Source organism: Pleurodeles waltl, chromosome 12 (genome assembly GCF_031143425.1).
Source record: "Pleurodeles waltl isolate 20211129_DDA chromosome 12, aPleWal1.hap1.20221129, whole genome shotgun sequence".
Taxonomy (NCBI): domain Eukaryota; kingdom Metazoa; phylum Chordata; class Amphibia; order Caudata; family Salamandridae; genus Pleurodeles; species Pleurodeles waltl.
The window spans coordinates 637,248,271-637,270,159 of NC_090451.1; the positions used below are offsets into that span (position 1 = coordinate 637,248,271).

A 21,889-nucleotide genomic window follows, 5' to 3' on the forward strand; every position below is an offset into this window, starting at 1 on the left:
CTCAACCACCTGCTTTGCCCTTTTTTGAAGTTCCTTGGGTAGATGCTCGATGAGGTGTTGCATCTCATCCCAATGGGCTCTGTCATAGAGCGCAAGTAGTGCTTGAGAGTTAGCGATGCGCCACTGGTTTGCAGCTTGTACTGCGACTCTTTTCCCAGCTGCATCGAACTTGCGGCTCTCTTTATCTGGGGGTGGTGCGTCCCCAGATGTGTGGGAGTTGGCTCTCTTCCGAGCTGCTCCCACTACGACGGAATCTGGGGGCAGCTGTGTGGTGATGAAAACAGGGTCTGTAGGAGGTGCTTTATATTTCTTGTCCACCCTTGGCGTTATTGCCCTACTTTTGACCGGCTCCTTGAAGATTTCCTTTGCGTGCAGAAGCATACATGGCAGCATAGGCAGGCTTTGGTAGGAGCTGTGGGTGGAGGAGAGGGTGTTGAATAAAAAGTCATCCTCGACTTGTTCTGAGTGGAGGTTTACGTTGTGGAATTGTGCTGCTCTAGCCACCACTTGAGAATATGCTGTGCTGTCTTCAGGTGGTGAGGGCTTTGTTGGATATGCCTCCGGACTGTTGTCTGACACTGGGGCGTCATATAAGTCCCAAGCGTCTTGATCCTGGTCACCTTGGCTCATGGTGGTGTGAGCCGGGGAATGTGACGGAGTTTGCGCTGGTGAGACGTTAAGTACAGGTGGAGGAGAGGGTGGCGGAGTCACCTTTTTCACCATTTTTGTTTGTGGCGCCTGGTCTGTTTGAAACTCCAGTCTCCTTTTTCTCCTAATAGGGGGAAGGGTGCTTATTCTTCCTGTTCCCTGCTGTATGAAAATACGTTTTTGCGTATGGTCCACTTCGGTGGATTGCAGCTCTTCCTCAAACCTATGCTTTCGCATCTGAGAGGACAGTGATTGCTCCTCTGTATAAGAGCCTGGACCTGGGTCGGTTACGGGTTGTTTCGGCACCGAAACCCTGCCTGTATCTTTTTTCGGCTCCGAGGTGGCTTTTTTCTTTTTTGTAGTCGAAACCTCTCGGCGTCGATCTTCGTCGGTGCCGCTGTCTCGGCGTCGAGCCGTTTCTACACCGCTATCTCGGTGTCGTTGCTTCTCTCCAGCACTTTCTCGATCCCGAGAAGGCTGCATGCCAGTGTCTCGACCGGAGTCGGACGATCTCGGCACTGTTTTGGCCTTTTTCGGTGCCGATGGTCGGTCACCGAACTTATGGGTGAAGCCATGGCCTGGTGGCAGTGGCGTCCCCTGGGCCTTGTCACTTTTCTTATGTGTTGTTTGACGTCTTACTCAGGGTTCTTTGATCGTCGAATTCCTCGGAGTCAGATTCGTGGATCGAAAAGGTTTCTTCTTCCTCTTGTTCCTCGAACTCTCGGTGCGCTGTCGGCGTGGACGCCATCTGAAGTCTCCTGGCTCGACGGTCACGGAGTGTCTTTCGGGACCGGAACGCGCGACAGGCTTTGCAAGTCTCCTCACTGTGCTCAGGTGACAGGCACAGGTTACAGACCCAATGTTGGTCTGTATACGGGTATTTGTTGTGGCATTTGGGACAAAAACGGAACGGGGTCCGTTCCATCGGCGGTGTTGGACACGCGGTCGGGCCGACCAGGCCCCGACGGGGGCTCGCAAACTACCCCGAAGGGCACCGGAGCGCGTCGATCTTCGATGCGGTGTTGAATCTAACTACGCCGATCCCGAACGCAACAATACCGACAAAAATCTTCCGAAATCTACTAACTTTCCGTTCCGAAACTCGGAGCGACAGGAACACGTCCGAACCCGATGGCGGAAAGAAAACAATCGAAGATGGAGTCGACGCCCATGCGCAATGGAGACAAAAGGAGGAGTCACTCGGTCCCGTGACTCGAAAGACTTCTTCGAAGAAAAACAACTTGTAACACTCCGACCCAACACCAGATGGCGAGCTATGCAGAACATGTGTATCTACAGCGACAGATGCCATCGAACTTCTTATACCAACATTACATTACAGGTTAGTGTCAAGTGGAAAAACCTACTTTCCATAATCCTATGAGATGCCACTAAAAAAATATGTATTTATGTTTGACTACAATGGCACACTTACCAAAAGTCCTGCTGTTGACGTCCGGACAGAGGATGAGGCGGATATGCTGTTCTGCTGTGTCACTGTAGAACTAAAAGAGGCAATAAAGCAATTACACACCACCAAAAAAAAACAAACAAAAAAAAAAACACAAATGACACCAAACAAGATTCATCACTGACCACCGTAATACTTGAAGGTATTGACATGCTGTAGGAAGTTGGCTCTCTATGTACTATTTCCAAGTCAGAAACAGCATGCACAGAGTAAAAGGGTTCCCCTTAGAGGTAAGATAGTGGCAAAAAGAGATAATTCTAATTCTCTATCGAGCAATAGGCTTATCAGAGGGTAGTGTTAAGCATTTGTTGTACACACACAGGCAATAAATGAGGAACACACACTCAGACTTACTCCAGGCCAATAGGTTTTTGTATAGAAAAATATATTTTCTTAGTTTATTTTAAGAACCACAGGTTCAAGATTTACAAGTAATACTTCAAATGAAAGGTATTTCAGGTAGGTACTTTAGGAACTTTGAATTAGAAAAATAGCATATACAGTTTTCATCTAAATGACATATAGCTATTTTAAAACTAGACAGTGCAATTTTCAACAGTTCCTGGGGGAGGTAAGTGTTTGCTAGTTTTTGCAGGTAAGTAAACCACCTACGGGGTTCAAGTTTGGGTCCAAGTAGCCCACCGTTGGGGGTTCAGGGAAACCCCAAAGTTACCACACCAGCAACTCAGGGCCGGTCAGGTGCAGAGGTCAAAGTGGTGCCCAAAACGCATAGGCTTCAATGGAGAAGGGGGTGCCCCGGTTCCAGTCTGCCAGCAGGTAAGTACCTGCGTCTTCGGAGGGCAGACCAGGGGGGTTTTGTAGGGCACGAAGGGGGGGGGGGGGGGGGGGGGAGGGGGGGGGGGGGGGGGGGAGAGACACACAAGTCCACACAGAAAGTACACCCTCAGCGGCACGGGGGCGGCTGGGTGCAGTGTGCAAACAAGAGTCGGGTTTTCAATACAAAGCAATAGGAGACCAAGGGGTCTCTTCAGCGATGCAGGAAGGCAAGGGGGGGCTCCTCAGGGTAGCCACCACCTGGGCAAGGGAGAGGGCCTCCTGGGGGTCACTCCTGCACTGGAGTTCCGATCTTTCAGGTCCTGGGGGCTGCGGGTGCAGAGTCTTTTCCAGGCGTCAGGATGTGGGAGTCAGGCAGTCGCGGTCAGGGGGAGCCTGGGGATTCCCTCTGCAGGCGTCGCTGTGGGGGCTCAGGGGGGACAACTTTGGTTACTCACAGTCACGGAGTCGCCGGAGGGTCCTCCCCGAGGTGTTGGTTCTCCACCAGTCGAGTCGGGGTCGCCGGGAGCAGTGTTGCAAGTCTCACGCTTCATGCGGGGATTGCCGGGGTCTTTAAATCTGCTCCTCTGAAACAAAGTTGCAGTCTTTTTGGAACAGGGCCGCTGTCCTCGGGAGTTTCTTGTTCCTCTTGAAGCAGGGCAGTCCTCTGAGGATTCAGAGGTCGCTGGTCCTGGTGAAAGCGTCGCTGGAGCAGGTTTCTTTAGAAGGCAGGAGACAGGCCGGTAGGACTGGGGCCAAAGCAGTTGGTGTCTTCTTTTCTTCTTCTGCAGGGGTTTTTCAGCTCAGCAGTCCTCTTCTTCTGTAAGTTGCAGGAATCTAAATTCTTAGGTTCAGGGGAGCCCTTAAATACTAAATTTAAGGGCGTGTTTAGGTCTGGGGGGTTAGTAGCCAATGGCTACTAGCCCTGAGGGTGGGTACACCCTCTTTGTGCCTCCTCCCAAGGGGAGGGGGTCACATTCCTATCCCTATTGGGGGAATCCTCCATCTGCAAGATGGAGGATTTCTAAAAGTTGGAGTCACTTTAGCTCACGACACCTTAGGGGCTGTCCTGACTGGCCAGTGGCTCCTCCTTGTTATTCTCATTATCTCCTCCGGCCTTGCCGCCAAAAGTGGGGCCGTGGCCGGAGGGGGCGGGCAACTCCACTAGCTGGAGTGCCCTGCGGTGCTGGAACAAAGAGGGTAAGTGTAGGAAGTTGGCTCTGTATGTGCTATTTCAAAGTAAGGAATAGCATGCACAGAGTCCAAGGGTTCCCCTTAGAGGTAAAATAGTGGTAAAAATAGATAATACTAATGCTCTATTTTGTGGTAGTGTGGTCGAGCAGTAGGCTTATCCAAGGAGTAGTGTTAAGCATTTGTTGTACATACACATAGACAATAAATGAGGTACACACACTCAGAGACAAATCCAGCCAATAGGTTTTGTTATAGAAAAATATCTTTTCTTAGTTTATTTTAAGAACCACAGGTTCAAATTTAACATGTAATATCTTGTTTGAAAGGTATTGCAGGTAAGTACATTAGGAACTTTGAATCATTTCAATTGCATGTATACTTTTCAAGTTATTCACAAATAGCTATTTTAAAAGTGGACACTTAGTGCAATTTTCACAGTTCCTGGGGGAGGTAAGTTTTTGTTAGTTTTACCAGGTAAGTAAGACACTTACAGGGTTCAGTTCTTGGTCCAAGGTAGCCCACCGTTGGGGGTTCAGAGCAACCCCAAAGTCACCACACCAGCAGCTCAGGGCCGGTCAGGTGCAGAGTTCAAAGTGGTGCCCAAAACGCATAGGCTATAATGGAGAGAAGGGGGTGCCCCGGTTCCGGTCTGCTTGCAGGTAAGTACCCGTGTCTTCGGAGGGCAGACCAGGGGGGTTTTGTAGGGCACCGGGGGGACACAAGCCCACACAGAAATTTCACCCTCAGCGGCGCGGGGGCGGCCAGGTGCAGTGTTAGAACAGGCGTCGGGTTCGCAATGTTAGTCAATGAGAGATCAAGGGATCTCTTCAGCGCTGCAGGCAGGCAAGGGGGGGCTTCCTCGGGGAAACCTCCACTTGGGCAAGGGAGAGGGACTCCTGGGGGTCACTTCTGCAGTGAAAGTCCGGTCCTTCAGGTCCTGGGGGCTGCGGGTGCAGGGTCTTTTCCAGGCGTCGGGACTTAGGTTTCAGAGGGTCGCAGTCAGGGGAAGCCTCGAGATTCCCTCTGCAGGCGGCGCTGTGGGGGCTCAGGGGGGACGGGTTTTGGTACTCACAGTCGTGGAGTAGTCCGGGGGTCCTCCCTGAGGTGTTGGTTCTCCACCAGCCGAGTCGGGGTCGCCGGGTGCAGTGTTGCAAGTCTCATGCTTCTTGCGGGGAGTTGCAGGGGTCTTTAAATCTGCTCCTTTGGATAAAGTTGCAGTCTTTTTGGAGCAGGTCCGCTGTCCTCGGGAGTTTCTTGTCGTCGTCGAAGCAGGGCAGTCCTCAGAGGATTCAGAGGTCGCTGGTCCCTTTGGAAAGCGTCGCTGGAGCAGAGTTCTTTGGAAGGCAGGAGACAGGCCGGTGAGTTTCTGGAGCCAAGGCAGTTGTTGTCTTCTGGTCTTCCTCTGCAGGGGTTTTCAGCTAGGCAGTCCTTCTTGTTGCAGGAATCTAATTTTCTAGGGTTCAGGGTAGCCCTTAAATACTAAATTTAAGGGCGTGTTTAGGTCTGGGGGGTTAGTAGCCAATGGCTACTAGCCCTGAGGGTGGGTACACCCTCTTTGTGCCTCCTCCCAAGGGGAGGGGGTCACAATCCTAACCCTATTGGGGGAATCCTCCATCTGCAAGATGGAGGATTTCTAAAAGTTAGAGTCACTTCAGCTCAGGACACCTTAGGGGCTGTCCTGACTGGCCAGTGACTCCTCCTTGTTGCTTTCTTTGTTCCCTCCAGCCTTGCCGCCAAAAGTGGGGGCCGTGGCCGGAGGGGGCGGGCAACTCCACTAAGCTGGAGTGCCCTGCTGGGCTGTGACAAAGGGGTGAGCCTTTGAGGCTCACCGCCAGGTGTTACAGCTCCTGCCTGGGGGAGGTGTTAGCATCTCCACCCAGTGCAGGCTTTGTTACTGGCCTCAGAGTGACAAAGGCACTCTCCCCATGGGGCCAGCAACATGTCTCTAGTGTGGCAGGCTGCGGGAACTAGTCAGCCTACACAGACAGTCGGTTAAGTTTCAGGGGGCACCTCTAAGGTGCCCTCTGGGGTGTATTTTGCAATAAAATGTACACTGGCATCAGTGTGCATTTATTGTGCTGAGAAGTTTGATACCAAACTTCCCAGTTTTCAGTGTAGCCATTATGGTGCTGTGGAGTTCGTGTTTGACAGACTCCCAGACCATATACTCTTATGGCTACCCTGCACTTACAATGTCTAAGGTTTTGCTTAGACACTGTAGGGGTACCATGCTCATGCACTGGTACCCTCACCTATGGTATAGTGCACCCTGCCTTAGGGCTGTAAGGCCTGCTAGAGGGGTGACTGACCTATACTTGCATAGGCAGTGAGAGGCTGGCATGGCACCCTGAGGGGAGTGCCATGTCGACTTACTCGTTTTGTTCTCACTAGCACACACAAGCTGGCAAGCAGTGTGTCTGTGCTGAGTGAGAGGTCTCCAGGGTGGCATAAGACATGCTGCAGCCCTTAGAGACCTTCCTTGGCATCAGGGCCCTTGGTACTAGAAGTACCAGTTACAAGGGACTTATCTGGATGCCAGGGTCTGCCAATTGTGGATACAAAAGTACATTTTAGGTGAAAGAACACTGGTGCTGGGGCCTGGTTAGCAGGGTCCCAGCACACTTCTCAGTCAAGTCAGCATCAGTATCAGGCAAAAAGTGGGGGGTAACTGCAACAGGGAGCCATTTCTTTACAGTAAGCCTTAGAGGCTCACCGCCAGGTGTTACAGCTCCTGCCTGGGGGAGGTGATAGCATCTCCACCCAGTGCAGGCTTTGTTACAGGCCACAGAGTGACAAAGGCACTCTCCCCATGTGGGCAGCAACATGTCTCGAGTGTGGCAGGCTGCTAGAACCAGTCAGCCTACACGGGTAGTTGGTTTAAGTTTCAGGGGGCATTTCTAAGATGCACTCTGGGCGCATTTTACAATAAAATGTACACTGGCATCAGTGTGCATTTATTGTGCTGAGAAGTTTGATACCAAACTTCCCAGTTTTCAGTGTAGCCATTATGGTGCTGTGGAGTCCGTGTTTGACAGACTCCCAGACCATATACTCTTATGGCTACCCTGCACTTACAATGTCTAAGGTTTGGCTTAGACACTGTAGGGGCACAGTGCTCATGCACTGGTGCCCTCACCTATGGTATAGTGCACCCTGCCTTAGGGCTGTAAGGCCTACTAGAGGGGTGACTTATCTATACTGCATAGGCAGTGTGAAGTTGGCATGGCACCCTGAGGGGAGTGCCATGTCGACTTACTCGTTTTGTTCTCATCAGCACACACAAACTGGCAAGCAGTGTGTCTGTGCTGAGTGAGGGGTCTCCAGGGTGGCATAAGACATGCTGCAATGCAGCAGCCCTTAGAGACCTTACCTGGCATCAGGGCCCTTGGTACCAGGGGTACCATTTACAAGGGACTTATCTGGATGTCAGGGTGTGCCAATTGTGGATACAAAAGTACAGGTTAGGGAAAGAACACTGGTGCTGGGGCCTGGTTTGCAGGCCTCAGCACACTTTCAATTCAAAACATAGCATCAGCAAAGGCAAAAAGTCAGGGGGTAACTATGCCAAGGAGGCATTTCCTTACACAACACCCCCCCTCCCCCCCCCCCCCAAACGAAAGAGGATGAGACTAACCTTTCCCAAGAGAGTCTTCATTTTCTAAGTGGAAGAACCTGGAAAGGCCATCTGCATTGGCATGGGCAGTCCCAGGTCTGTGTTCCACTATAAAGTCCATTCCCTGTAGGGAGATGGACCACCTCAACAGTTTTGGATTTTCACCTTTCATTTGCATCAGCCATCTGAGAGGTCTGTGGTCAGTTTGAACTAGGAAGTGAGTACCAAAGAGGTATGGTCTCAGCTTCTTCAGGGACCAAACCACAGCAAAGGCCTCCCTCTCAATGGCACTCCAACGCTGCTCCCTGGGGAGTAACCTCCTGCTAATGAAAGCAACAGGCTGGTCAAGGCCATCATCATTTGTTTGGGACAAAACTGCCCCTATCCCATGTTCAGAGGCATCTGTCTGCACAATGAACTGCTTGGAGTAATCTGGAGCTTTTAGAACTGGTGCTGTGCACATTGCTTGTTTCAGGGTGTCAAATGCCTGTTGGCATTCTACAGTACAGTTTACCTTCTTGGGAGGTGAGTTCTGTGACGGCTGTCACAATGGATCCATATCCCTTCACAAACATATAGTACCCAGTCAAGCTAAGGAATGCCCTGACTTGAGTCTGGGTTTTTGGAGCTTCCCAGTCCAGAATAGTCTGGATCTTGGGCTGGAGTGGCTGAACTTGGCCTCCACCTACAAGGTGTCCCCAAGTAAACCACAGTTCCCTGCCCTATCTGGCATTTGGATGCCTTGATAGAGAGGCCTGCAGATTGCAGAGCCTTCAAAACCTTCTTCAGGTGGACCAGGTGATTCTGCCAGTTGGAGCTAAAGACAGCAATATTGTCAAGATAAGCTGCACTAAAGGACTCCAAGCCAGCAAGGACTTGATTCACCAACCTTTGGAAGGTGGCAGGGGCATTCTTTAAACCAAAGGGCATAACAGTGAACTGATAATGCTCATCAGGTGCGGAGAATGCTGTCTTTTCTTTTGCTGCAGGTGCCATTTTGATTTGCCAGTACCCTGCGGTTTAGTCAAAGGTACTTAAGAATTTGGCAGCACCTAATTTGTCTATCAGTTCATCAGCTCTAGGAATGGGATGGGCATCTGTCTTGGTGACAGAATTAAGTCCTCTGTAGTCCACACAAAACCTCATCTCTCTCTTTCCATCTTTGGTGTGAGGTTTGGGGACTTAGACCACTGGGCTAGCCCAGGGGCTTTCAGAGTGCTCAATTACTCCCAATTCCAGCATCTTGTGGACTTCCACCTTGATGCTTTCCTTAACTTGATCAGACGGTCTGAATATTTTGTTTTTGACAGGGATGCTGTCTCCTGTGTCCACATCATGGGTACACAGGTGGGTCTGACCAGGGGTTAGGGAAAAGAGCTCAGCAAACTGCTGCAGGACTTTCCTACAGTCAGATTGCTGTTGGCCAGTGAGGGTGTCTGAATAGATCACTCCATCTACTGAGCCATCATTAGGGTTTGATGACAGAAGATCAGGGAGAGGCTCACTCTCAGCTTCCTGATCCTCATCTGTTACCATTAACAGATTCACAACAGCCCTGTCATGGAAGAGCTTAAGGCGGTTGTAAGGAAATGCCTCCTTGGCATGGTTGCCCCCTGACTTTTTGCCTTTGCTGATGCTATGTTTACAATTGAAAGCGTGCTGAGGCCTGCTAACCAGGCCCCAGCACCAGTGTTCTTTCCCTAACCTGTACTTTTGTATCCACAATTGGCAGACCCTGGCATCCAGATAAGTCCCTTGTAACTGGTACTTCTAGTACCAAGGGCCCTGATGCCAAGGAAGGTCTCTAAGGGCTGCAGCATGTCTTTTGCCACCCTGGAGACCTCTCACTCAGCACAGACACACTGCTTGCCAGCTTGTGTGTGCTAGTGAGGACAAAACGAGTAAGTCGACATGGCACTCCCCTCAGGGTGCCATGCCAGCCTCTCACTGCCTATGCAGTATAGGTAAGCCACCCCTCTAGCAGGCCTTACAGCCCTAAGGCAGGGTGCACTATACCATAGGTGAGGGTACCAGTGCATGAGCATGGTACCCCTACAGTGTCTAAACAAAACCTTAGACATTGTAAGTGCAGGGTAGCCATAAGAGTATATGGTCTGGGAGTTTGTCAAACACGAACTCCACAGCACCATAATGGCTACACTGAAAACTGGGAAGTTTGGTATCAAACTTCTCAGCACAATAAATGCACACTGATGCCAGTGTACATTTTATTGTAAAATACACCCCAGAGGGCACCTTAGAGGTGCCCCCTGAAACTTAACCAACTATCTGTGTAGGCTGACTAGTTTTAGCAGCCTGCCACAAACCGAGACATGTTGCTGGCCCCATGGGGAGAGTGCCTTTGTCACTCTGAGGCCAGTAACAAAGCCTGCACTGGGTGGAGATGCTAACACCTCCCCCAGGCAGGAATTGTCACACCTGGCGGTGAGCCTCAAAGGCTCACCTCCTTTGTGCCAACCCAGCAGGACACTCCAGCTAGTGGAGTTGCCCGCCCCCTCCGGCCAGGCCCCACTTTTGGCGGCAAGGCCGGAGAAAATAATGAGAAAAACAAGGAGGAGTCACTGGCCAGTCAGGACAGCCCCTAAGGTGTCCTGAGCTGAAGTGACTAACTTTTAGAAATCCTCCATCTTGCAGATGGAGGATTCCCCCAATAGGGTTAGGATTGTGACCCCCTCCCCTTGGGAGGAGGCACAAAGAGGGTGTACCCACCCTCAGGGCTAGTAGCCATTGGCTACTAACCCCCCAGACCTAAACACGCCCTTAAATTTAGTATTTAAGGGCTACCCTGAACCCTAGAAAATTAGATTCCTGCAACTACAAGAAGAAGGACTGCCTAGCTGAAAACCCCTGCAGCGGAAGACCAGAAGACGACAACTGCCTTGGCTCCAGAAACTCACCGGCCTGTCTCCTGCCTTCCAAAGATCCTGCTCCAGCGACGCCTTCCAAAGGGACCAGCGACCTCGACATCCTCTGAGGACTGCCCCTGCTTCGAAAAGACAAGAAACTCCCGAGGACAGCGGACCTGCTCCAAGAAAGGCTGCAACTTTGTTTCCAGCAGCCTTGAAAGAACCCTGCAAGCTCCCCGCAAGAAGCGTGAGACTTGCAACACTGCACCCGGCGACCCCGACTCGGCTGGTGGAGATCCAACACCTCAGGAGGGACCCCAGGACTACTCTGATACTGTGAGTACCAAAACCTGTCCCCCCTGAGCCCCCACAGCGCCGCCTGCAGAGGGAATCCCGAGGCTTCCCCTGACCGCGACTCTTTGAACCTAAAGTCCCGACGCCTGGGAGAGACCCTGCACCCGCAGCCCCCAGGACCTGAAGGACCGGACTTTCACTGGAGAAGTGACCCCCAGGAGTCCCTCTCCCTTGCCCAAGTGGAGGTTTCCCCGAGGAACCCCCCCCTTGCCTGCCTGCAGCGCTGAAGAGATCCCGAGATCTCTCATTGACTTCCATTACAAACCCGACGCTTGTTTCTACACTGCACCCGGCCGCCCCCGCGCTGCTGAGGGTGAAATTTCTGTGTGGGCTTGTGTCCCCCCCGGTGCCCTACAAGACCCCCCTGGTCTGCCCTCCGAAGACGCGGGTACTTACCTGCAAGCAGACCGGAACCGGGGCACCCCCTTCTCTCCATTCTAGCCTATGTGTTTTGGGCACCACTTTGAACTCTGCACCTGACCGGCCCTGAGCTGCTGGTGTGGTGACTTTGGGGTTGCTCTGAACCCCCAACGGTAGGCTACCTTGGACCAAGAACTAAGCCCTGTAAGAGTCTTACTTACCTGGTTAATCTAACAAATACTTACCTCCCCTAGGAACTGTGAAAATTGCACTAAGTGTCCACTTTTAAAACAGCTATTTGTGAATAACTTGAAAAGTATACATGCAATTTTGATGATTTGAAGTTCCTAAAGTACTTACCTGCAATACCTTTCGAATGAGATATTACATGTAGAATTTGAACCTGTGGTTCTTAAAATAAACTAAGAAAATATATTTTTCTATATAAAAACCTATTGGCTGGATTTGTCTCTGAGTGTGTGTACCTCATTTATTGTCTATGTGTATGTACAACAAATGCTTAACACTACTCCTTGGATAAGCCTACTGCTCGACCACACTACCACAAAATAGAGCATTAGTATTATCTCTTTTTGCCACTATCTTACCTCTAAGGGGAACCCTTGGACTCTGTGCATGCTATTCCTTACTTTGAAATAGCACATACAGAGCCAACTTCCTACAGCGGTTCACATGGATCACCCTCTTGGGGCTCCTGCTTGTGCCCAGGTCCACCAGGTAGGTGACCTGACTCTTCCTTTCTAGCACTGGGTAAGGGCCACTCCATTTGTCCTGAAGTGCCCTGGGAGCCACAGGCTCCAAAACCCAGACTTTCTGCCCTGGTTGAAATTCAACCAGTGCAGCTTTTTGGTCATACCAAAACTTCTGGAGCTGTTGGCTGACCTCAAGGTTTTTACTTGCCTTTTCCATGTACTCTGCCATCCTTGAGCGAAGGCCAAGTACATAGTCCACTATGTCTTGTTTAGGTTCATGAAGAGGTCCCTCCCAGCCTTCTTTCACAAGAGCTACTGGTCCCCTTACAGGGTGGCCAAACAGAAGTTCAAAGGGTGAGAAATCCTACTCCCTTCCGAGGCACCTCTCTGTAATCAAAAAGCAGACATGGCAAGAGGACATCCCATCTCCTTTTGAGTTTTTCTGGGAGCCCCATGATCATGCCCTTTAATGTCTTGTTGAATCTCTCAACAAGGCCATTAGTTTGTGAATGGTAGGGTGTAGTGAATTTATAAGTCACTCCACACTCATTCCACATGTGTTTCAGGTATGCTGACATGAAGTTGGTACCTCTGTCAGACACCACCTCCTTAGGGAAGCCCACTCTGGTAAAGATACCAATGAGGGCCTTGGCTACTGCAGGGGCAGTAGTCGACCTAAGGGGAATAGCTTCAGGATACCTAGTAGCATGATCCACTACTACTAGGATGTACATATTTCCTGAGGCTGTGGGAGGTTCAAGTGGACCCACTATATCCACTCACACCCTTTCAAAGGGGACCCCCACCACTGGAAGTGGAATGAGGGGGGCCTTTGGATGTCCACCTGTCTTACCACTGGCTTGACGGGTGGTACAGGAGACACAAAACTCCTTAACTTTCTGGGACATATTGGGCCAGTAGAAGTGGTTGACTAGTCTCTCCCACGTCTTGGTTTGTCCCAAATGCCCAGCAAGGGGAATATCATGGGCTAAGGTCAGTATGAACTCTCTGAACTCCTGAGGCACTACCACTCTCCTAGTGGCACCAGGTTTGGGATCTCTTGCCTCAGTGTACAGGAGCCCATCTTCCCAATAGACCCTATGTGTTCCAGTTTTCTTGCCCTTGGACTCTTCAGCAGCTTGCTGTCTAAGGCCTTCAAGAGGGACAGGTTTCTTGCCCCTTACACAACTGCTCCCTTGAGGGTCCCCCTGGGCCTAAGAGCTCAACCTGATAAGGTTCTAACTCCATAGGCTCAGTTCCCTCAGAGGGCAGAACTTCCTGAGGAGAGAGGTTCTCTTTTTGTTGTTGTGTTGCAGCTGGTTTCCCAGCTGGCTTTCCTTTTCTCTTGGTAGGCTGGGCCCTTTTTCCAGACTCCAGCTCTACTTTTTCACCCTGAGCCTTGCACTGTGCCCTTGTCTTGACACACACCAGTTCAGGGATACCCAGCATGGCTGCATGGGTTTTCAGTTCTACCTCAGCCCATGCTGAGGACTCCAGGATATTTCCAAGCAAACAGTCTACTGGGATATTTGAGGAGACCACCACCTGTTTCAGGCCATTGACCCCTCCCCATTCTAAAGTTACCATAGCCATGGGATGTACTTTAGTCTGATTGTCAGCGTTGGTGACTGGTTAAGTTTGTCCAGCCAGGTATTGGCCAGGGAAAACCAGTTTCTCTGTCACCATGGTGACACTGGCACCTGTATCCCTCAGGCCTTCTACACTTGTCCCATTAATTAAGAGCTGCTGCCTGTATTTTTGCATGTTAGGAGGCCAGGCAGCCAGTGTGGCTAAATCCACCCCACCCTCAGAGACTAATGTAGCTTCAGTGTGACACCTGATTTGCTCTGGGCACACTGTTGATCCCACTTGGAGACTGGCCATTCCAGTTTTAGCTGGAGTGGAGTTAGAAGTGGTACTGTTCTTGGGACAGGCCTTGTCTCCAGTCTGGTGTCCAAGCTGATTACAGCTACGACACCAGGCCTTTTTGGGATCAAAGTTTTTACCCTTGTACCCAAAATTGGTTTGTGAAGAGGCTCTGGGCCCACCCTCCTGTGCAGGTTTTTGGGGGCCTGTAGAAGACTCTTTACTATTTTTGTTTTTGGATGTCTCAACACACTTCCCCTGGGGAGGCTTTGTGACCCCTTTCTTTTGGTCACCCCCTGTGGAAGTCTTGGTCACCCTAGTCTTGACCCAATGGTCCACCTTCTTTCCCAATTCTTGGGGAGAAAATGGTCCTAGGTCTACCAGATGCTGATGCAGTTTATCATTGAAACAATTACTTAACAGGTGTTCTTTCACAAATAAATTGTACAGCCCATCATAATTACTTACACCACTGCCTTGAATCCAACCATCCAGTGTTTTCACTGAGTAGTCTAAAAAAATCAACCCAGGTCTGGCTCGAGGATTTTTGAGCCCCCCGAATCTAATCCTATACTCCTCAGTGGAGAATCCAAAGCCCTCAATCAGGGTTCCCTTCATGAGGTCATAAGATTCTGCATCTTTTCCAGAGAGTGTGAGGAGTCAATCCCTACACTTTCCAGTGAACATTTCCCAAAGGAGAGCACCCCAGTGAGATTTGTTCACTTTTCTGGTTACACAAGCCCTCTCAAAAGCTATGAACCATTTGGTGATGTCATCACCATCTTCATATTTAGTTACAATCCCTTTAGGGATTTTCAACATGTCAGGAGAATCTCTGACCCTAGTTATGTTGCTGCCACCATTGATGGGTCCTAGGCCCATCTCTTGTCTTTCCCTTTCTATGGCTAGGATCTGTCTTTCCAAAGCCAATCTTTTGGCCATCCTGGCTAGCTGGATGTACTCTTCACTGGAGTTATCCTCAGTAATTTCATCGATGTTGGTCCCTCCTGTGAGGGAAGCAGCATCTCTGACTACTATATTTGGAGACAGGGCTTGAGAGGCCCTGTTCTCCCTAGTTAGGACTGGTAGGGGGGAATTTCCCTCTAAGTCACTATCTTCATCCTCTGTGTTGCCATCCTCAGAGGGGTTGGCCTTTTCAAACTCTGCCAAAAGCTCCTGGAGCTGTAGTTTGGAAGGTCTGGGGCCCATTGTTATTTTCTTTATTTTACAGAGTGACCTTAGCTCCCTCATCTTAAGATGGAGGTAAGGGGTGGTGTCGAGTTCCACCACATTCATCTTTGTACTAGACATTATGCTTCTAAAAGTTGGAATACTTTTTAAGAATCTAAAACTAGTTCTAGGTCCTAATTCAAACTTTCACAAAACTTTTAAACTCTAAAAGGAAATGCTAAACAGGGACTAACACAAGGCCCTAGCAGGACTTTTAAGAATTTAGAAAAATAGTTCAAATTGCAAAAATCAATTTCTAATGACAATTTTTGGAATTTGTCGTGTGATCAGGTATTGGCTGAGTAGTCCAGCAAATGCAAAGTCTTGTACCCCACCGCTGATCCACCAACGTAGGAAGTTGGCTCTGTATGCACTATTTCAAAGTAAGGAATAGTATGCACAGAGTCCAAGGGTTCCCCTTAGAGGTAAGATAGTGGCAAAAAGAGATAATACTAATGCTCTATTTTGTGGTAGTGTGGTCGAGCAGTAGGCTTATCAAAGGAGTAGTGTTAAGCATTTGTTGTACATACACACAGGCAATAAATGAGGAACACACACTCAGAGAATTCCAGGCCAATAGGTTTTGTTATAGAAAAAAATATTTTCTTAGTTTATTTTAAGAACCACAGGTTCAAATTCTACCTGTAATATCTCATTTGAAAGGTATTGCAGGTAAGTACTTTAGGAACTTTGAATAATTACAGTAGCATATATACTTTTTACATAAAACACATTTAGCGGTTTTAAAAGTGGACACTTAGTGCAATTTTCACAGTTCCTGGGGGAGGTAAAGTAATGTTAGTTCTTGCAGGTAAGTAAACCACCTACGGGGTTCCAATTGGGGTCCAAGGTAGCCCACCGTTGGGGGTTCAGAGCAACCCCAAAGTCACCACACCAGCAGCTCAGGGCCGGTCAGGTGCAGAGTTCAAAGTGGTGCCCAAAACACATAGGCTTCAATGGAGGGAAGGGGGTGCCCCGGTTCCAGTCTGCCAGCAGTTAAGTACCCGCGTCGTCGGAGGGCAGACCAGGGGGGTTTTGTAGGGCACCGGGGGGGACACAAGTCCACACAGAAAGTACACCCTCAGCAGCGCGGGGGCGGCCAGTGCAGTGTGCCAACAAGCTTCGGGTTTGCAATGTAAATCAATGGGAGACCAAGGGTGTAAGGAAATGCCTCCTTGGCATGGTTGCCCCCTGACTTTTTGCCTTTGCTGATGCTATGTTTACAATTGAAAGTGTGCTGAGGCCTGCTAACCAGGCCCCAGCACCAGTGTTCTTTCCCTAACCTGTACTTTTGTATCCACAATTGGCAGACCCTGGCATCCAGATAAGTCCCTTGTAACTGGTACTTCTAGTACCAAGGGCCCTGATGCCAAGGAAGGTCTCTAAGGGCTGCAGCATGTCTTATGCCACCCTGGAGACCTCTCACTCAGCACAGACACACTGCTTGCCAGCTTGTGTGTGCTAGTGAGGACAAAACGAGTAAGTCGACATGGCACTCCCCTCAGGGTGCCATGCCAGCCTCTCACTGCCTATGCAGTATAGGTAAGACACCCCTCTAGCAGGCCTTACAGCCCTAAGGCAGGGTGCACTATACCATAGGTGAGGGTACCAGTGCATGAGCATGGTACCCCTACAGTGTCTAAATAAAACCTTAGACATTGTAAGTGCAGGGTAGCCATAAGAGTATATGGTCTGGGAGTCTGTCAAACACGAACTCCACAGCACCATAATGGCTACACTGAAAACTGGGAAGTTTGGTATCAAACTTCTCAGCACAATAAATGCACACTGATGCCAGTGTACATTTTATTGTAAAATACACCACAGAGGGCACCTTAGAGGTGCCCCCTGAAACTTAACCGACTATCTGTGTAGGCTGACTAGTTTTAGCAGCCTGCCACAAACCGAGACATGTTGCTGGCCCCATGGGGAGAGTGCCTTTGTCACTCTGAGGCCAGTAACAAAGCCTGCACTGGGTGGAGATGCTAACACCTCTCCCAGGCAGGAATTGTCACACCTGGCGGTGAGCCTCAAAGGCTCACCTCCTTTGTGCCAACCCAGCAGGACACTCCAGCTAGTGGAGTTGCCCGCCCCCTCCGGCCAGGCCCCACTTTTGGCAGCAAGGCCGGAGAAAATAATGAGAATAACAAGGAGGAGTCACTGGCCAGTCAGGACAGCCCCTAAGGTGTCCTGAGCTGAGGTGACTCTAACTTTTAGAAATCCTCCATCTTGCAGATGGAGGATTCCCCCAATAGGGTTAGGATTGTGACCCCCTCCCCTTGGGAGGAGGCACAAAGAGGGTGTACCCACCCTCAGGGCTAGTAGCCATTGGCTACTAACCCCCCAGACCTAAACACGCCCTTAAATTTAGTATTTAAGGGCTACCCTGAACCCTAGAAAATTAGATTCCTGCAACAACAAGAAGAAGGACTGCCTAGCTGAAAACCCCTGCAGAGGAAGACCAGAAGACAACTACTGCCTTGGCTCCAGAAACTCACCGGCCTGTCTCCTGCCTTCCAAAGATCCTGCTCCAGCGACGCCTTCCAAAGGGACCAGCGACCTCGACATCCTCTGAGGACTGCCCCTGCTTCGAAAAGACAAGAAACTCCCGAGGACAGCGGACCTGCTCCAAGAAAAGCTGCAACTTTGTTTCCAGCAGCTTTAAAGAACCCTGCAAGCTCCCCGCAAGAAGCGTGAGACTTGCAACACTGCACCCGGCGACCCCGACTCGGCTGGTGGCGATCCAACACCTCAGGAGGGACCCCAGGACTACTCTGTTACTGTGAGTACCAAAACCTGTCCCCCCTGAGCCCCCACAGCGCCGCCTGCAGAGGGAATCCCGAGGCTTCCCCTGACCGCGACTCTTTGAACCTAAAGTCCCGACGCCTGGGAGAGACCCTGCACCCGCAGCCCCCAGGACCTGAAGGACCGGACTTTCACTGGAGAAGTGACCCCCAGGAGTCCCTCTCCCTTGCCCAAGTGGAGGTTTCCCCGAGGAATCCCCCCCTTGCCTGCCTGCAGCGCTGAAGAGATCCTGAGATCTCTCATAGACTAACATTGCGAACCCGACGCTTGTTTCTACACTGCACCCGGCCGCCCCCGCGCCGCTGAGGGTGAAATTTCTGTGTGGACTTGTGTCCCCCCCGGTGCCCTACAAAACCCCCCTGGTCTGCCCTCCGAAGACGCGGGTACTTACCTGCAAGCAGACCGGAACCGGGGCACCCCCTTCTCTCCATTCTAGCCTATGTGTTTTGGGCACCACTTTGAACTCTGCACCTGACCGGCCCTGAGCTGCTGGTGTGGTGACTTTGGGGTTGCTCTGAACCCCCAACGGTGGGCTACCTTGGACCAAGAACTGAACCCTGTAAGTGTCTTACTTACCTGGTAAAACTAACCAAAACTTACCTCCCCTAGGAACTGTGAAAAATTGCACTAAGTGTCCACTTTTAAAACAGCTATTTGTCAACAACTTGAAAAGTATACATGCAATTTTGATGATTTGAAGTTCCTAAAGTACTTACCTGCAATACCTTTCGAATGAGATATTACATGTAGAATTTGAACCTGTGGTTCTTAAAATAAACTAAGAAAAGATATTTTTCTATATAAAAACCTATTGGCTGGATTTGTCTCTGAGTGTGTGTACCTCATTTATTGTCTATGTGTATGTACAACAAATGCTTAACACTACTCCTTGGATAAGCCTACTGCTCGACCACACTACCACAAAATAGAGCATTAGTATTATCTCTTTTTACCACTATTTTACCTCTAAGGGGAACCCTTGGACTCTGTGTATGCTATTCCTTACTTTGAAATAGCACATACAGAGCCAACTTCCTACAAAGGGGTCTCTTCAGCGGTGCAGGCAGGGACGGGGGTGGGGGGCTCCTCGGGGTAGCCACCACCTGGGCAAGGGAGAGGGCCTCCTGGGGGTCACTCCTGCACTGAAGTTCCAATCCTTCAGGTGCTGAGGGCTGCGGGTGCAGGGTCTTTTCCAGCCGTCGGGATTTTAGAGTCCGGCAGTCGCGGTCAGGGGGAGCCTGGGGATTCCCTCTGCAGGCGTCGCTGTGGGGGCTCAGGGGGGACAACTTTGGTTACTCACAGTCTCGGAGTCGCCGGAGGGTCCTCCCTGAGGTGTTGGTTCTCCACCACTCGAGTCGGGGTCGCCGGGTGCAGTGTGGCAAGTCTCACGCTTCTTGCAGGGATTTGCAGGGGTCTTTAAATCTGCTCCTCTGAAACAAAGTTGCAGTCTTTTTTGGAACAGGGCCGCTGTCCTCTGGAGTTTCTTGTTCCTCTTGAAGCAGGGCAGTCCTCTGAGGATTCAGAGGTCGCTGGTCCTGGGGAAAGCGTCGCTGGAGCAGGTTTCTTTAGAAGGCAGGAGACAGGCCGGTAGGACTGGGGCCAAAGCAGTTGGTGTCTTCTTTTCTTCTTCTGCAGGGGTCTTTCAGCTCAGCAGTCCTCTTCTTGTAGTTGCAGGAATCTAAATTCTTAGGTTCAGGGAAGCCCTTAAATACTAAATTTAAGGGCGAGTTTAGGTCTGGGGGGTTAGTAGCCAATGGCTTCTAGCCCTGAGGGTGGGTACACCCTCTTTGTGCCTCCTCCCAAGGGGAGGGGGTCACATTCCTATCCCTATTGGGGGAATCCTCCATCTGCAAGATGGAGGATTTCTAAAAGTTAGAGACACTTCAGCTCAGGACACCTTAGGGGCTGTCCTGACTGGCCAGTGACTCCTCCTCGTTATTCTCATTATCTCCTCCGGCCTTGCCGCCAAAAGTGGGGCCGTGGCCGGAGGGGGCGGGCAACTCCACTAGCTGGAGTGCCCTGCGGTGCTGGAACAAAGGGGGTAAGCCTTTGAGGCTCGCCGCCAGGTGTTACAGCTCCTGCCTGGGGGAGGTGATAGCATCTCCACCCAGTGCAGGCTTTGTTACAGGCCACAGAGTGACAAAGGCACTCTCCTCATGTGGCCAGCAACATGTCTCGAGTGTGGCAGGCTACTAGAACCAGTCAGCCTACACGGGTAGTTGGATTAGGTTTCAGGGGGCACCTCTAAGGTGCCCTCTGGGGTGTATTTTTCAATAAAATGTACACTGGCATCAGTGTGCATTTATTGTGCTGAGAAGTTTGATACCAAACTTCCCAGTTTTCAGTGTAGCCATTATGGTGCTGTGGAGTCCGTGTTTGACAGACTCCCAGACCATATACTCTCATGGCTACCCTGCACTTACAATGTCTAAGGTTTGGCTTAGACACTGTAGGGGCACAGTGCTCATGCACTGGTGCCCTCACCTATGGTATAGTGCACCCTGCCTTAGGGCTGTAAGGCCTACTAGAGGGGTGACTTATCTATACTGCAGAGGCAGTGTGAGGTTGGCATGGCACCCTGAGGGGAGTGCCATGTCGACTTACTCGTTTTGTCCTCACCAGCACACACAAGCTGGCAAGCAGTGTGTCTGTGCTGAGTGAGGGATCCCTAGGGTGGCCTAAGATATGCTGCAGCCCTTAGAAACCTTCCCTGGCATCAGGGCCCTTGGTACCAGAGGTACCAGTTACAAGGGACTTACCTGGATGCAAGGGGTGTGGCAATTGTGGAATCAAAAGTACAGGTTAGGGAAAGAACACTGGTGCTGGGGCCTGGTTAGCAGGCCTCAGCACACTTTCAATTCAAAACATAGCATCAGCAAAGGCAAAAAGTCAGGGGGTAACCATGCCAAGGAGGCATTTCCTTACACCTGCCATAGAGGTGACTTACATATATTGCATGCAGCGTTAGGGGACATGGCACACATGCTGTGTGCCATCTCATGTTTTCACTTTGGTCTACAACAAAACAAGCAGCCTGCATTTGCAGCCAGTCATGTGCTTGGTGAGGGGTCCCTTAAGGTAGCACAATTTGTGCTGCAGCCATAAGGGACCCTCTTTAGTACCTCAGGACCCAGGTACCATTTACTAGGCTCTTACAGATGGTGCCCAAGGGTTTACGGAATGTGGAAACTGCAGTTTTGGGGAAAATCTGGCACTGGGAACCTGGTTGGCAGAAACCTAGTGCATTTTCAGTCGAAATCACATCAGGTACCAGGCAAAAAATGGGGGTAACCATGTCAAAAAGAGGGACCTTCCTACAATATGCTACTAAATATACAAGGTTCAAGCCTATGGCCGCTTTACACTGTATTCTTTATGTTATGTACACTCTATCTTGCATACTGCTGTTTTAATATTCCTGGGATTCCCAACCTGGTGGGGAATAATTCAAGCATGCAAATATTTAAATGATCCAGTTTAGAACAATTGAAGCATATGAATATATGAAACCTCTAATGCAGAAATAGTACTAAATGGGCCCGAAGTCAAGGAACTTACATCAACCCACTCCATGCAGGATCCCTCAAAACCAAATTATTCGCAGATAATTTAGAACAATTATTTTCAGTGCAGGCTTACCTGGTATGCTGTGGAGCGGTGGGGAGTTCTTCGTTGTGACCTAGGCTACCATGGGCTGCAGAGTGCTGACTGGCAGCTGTCAGCAACGTGGACACTGGAACAGTGTCGTTCACAGGTGTGAGGCTCAGAGTGGCTGGGGATTCAGATATCACTGTTGAAGGTGCTGTGATACCTACAAATATTTGAATAGATTAGATATTTAGCTAAGCAATGTGACCTAACAAAATGTATTAAATAATATCAAAATAGAGTGTCATTAGATTCAAAACTACATCATTAACTAAATACACCTACATAGAGGTGAAACCTTGGAAATACCTTTAACAAGGAACAGTACAGTTATTTTAGAGCATGT

General features: G+C 50.2%; 1 protein-coding gene across 27 annotated transcripts in view; it reads right to left on the reverse strand.

The window, feature by feature from the left end:
- UBAP2L (ubiquitin associated protein 2 like) overlaps positions 1–21,889 on the reverse strand; it is a 756,258-nt gene that overhangs the window by 524,628 nt on the left and 209,741 nt on the right. For all 27 annotated transcript variants that reach the window (XR_011200006.1, XR_011200008.1, XR_011200009.1 and 24 more), the window contains 2 exons: positions 21,535–21,706; positions 2,084–2,153 (listed from right to left, as the gene is read on the reverse strand). Coding sequence is in view for 22 of the 27 variants with exons in the window: in XM_069218134.1 (XP_069074235.1) it covers positions 2,084–2,153; positions 21,535–21,706 (242 nt within the window). In the remaining 5 variants the exon portion in view is untranslated. The remainder of the gene's footprint in view (positions 1–2,083; positions 2,154–21,534; positions 21,707–21,889) is intronic.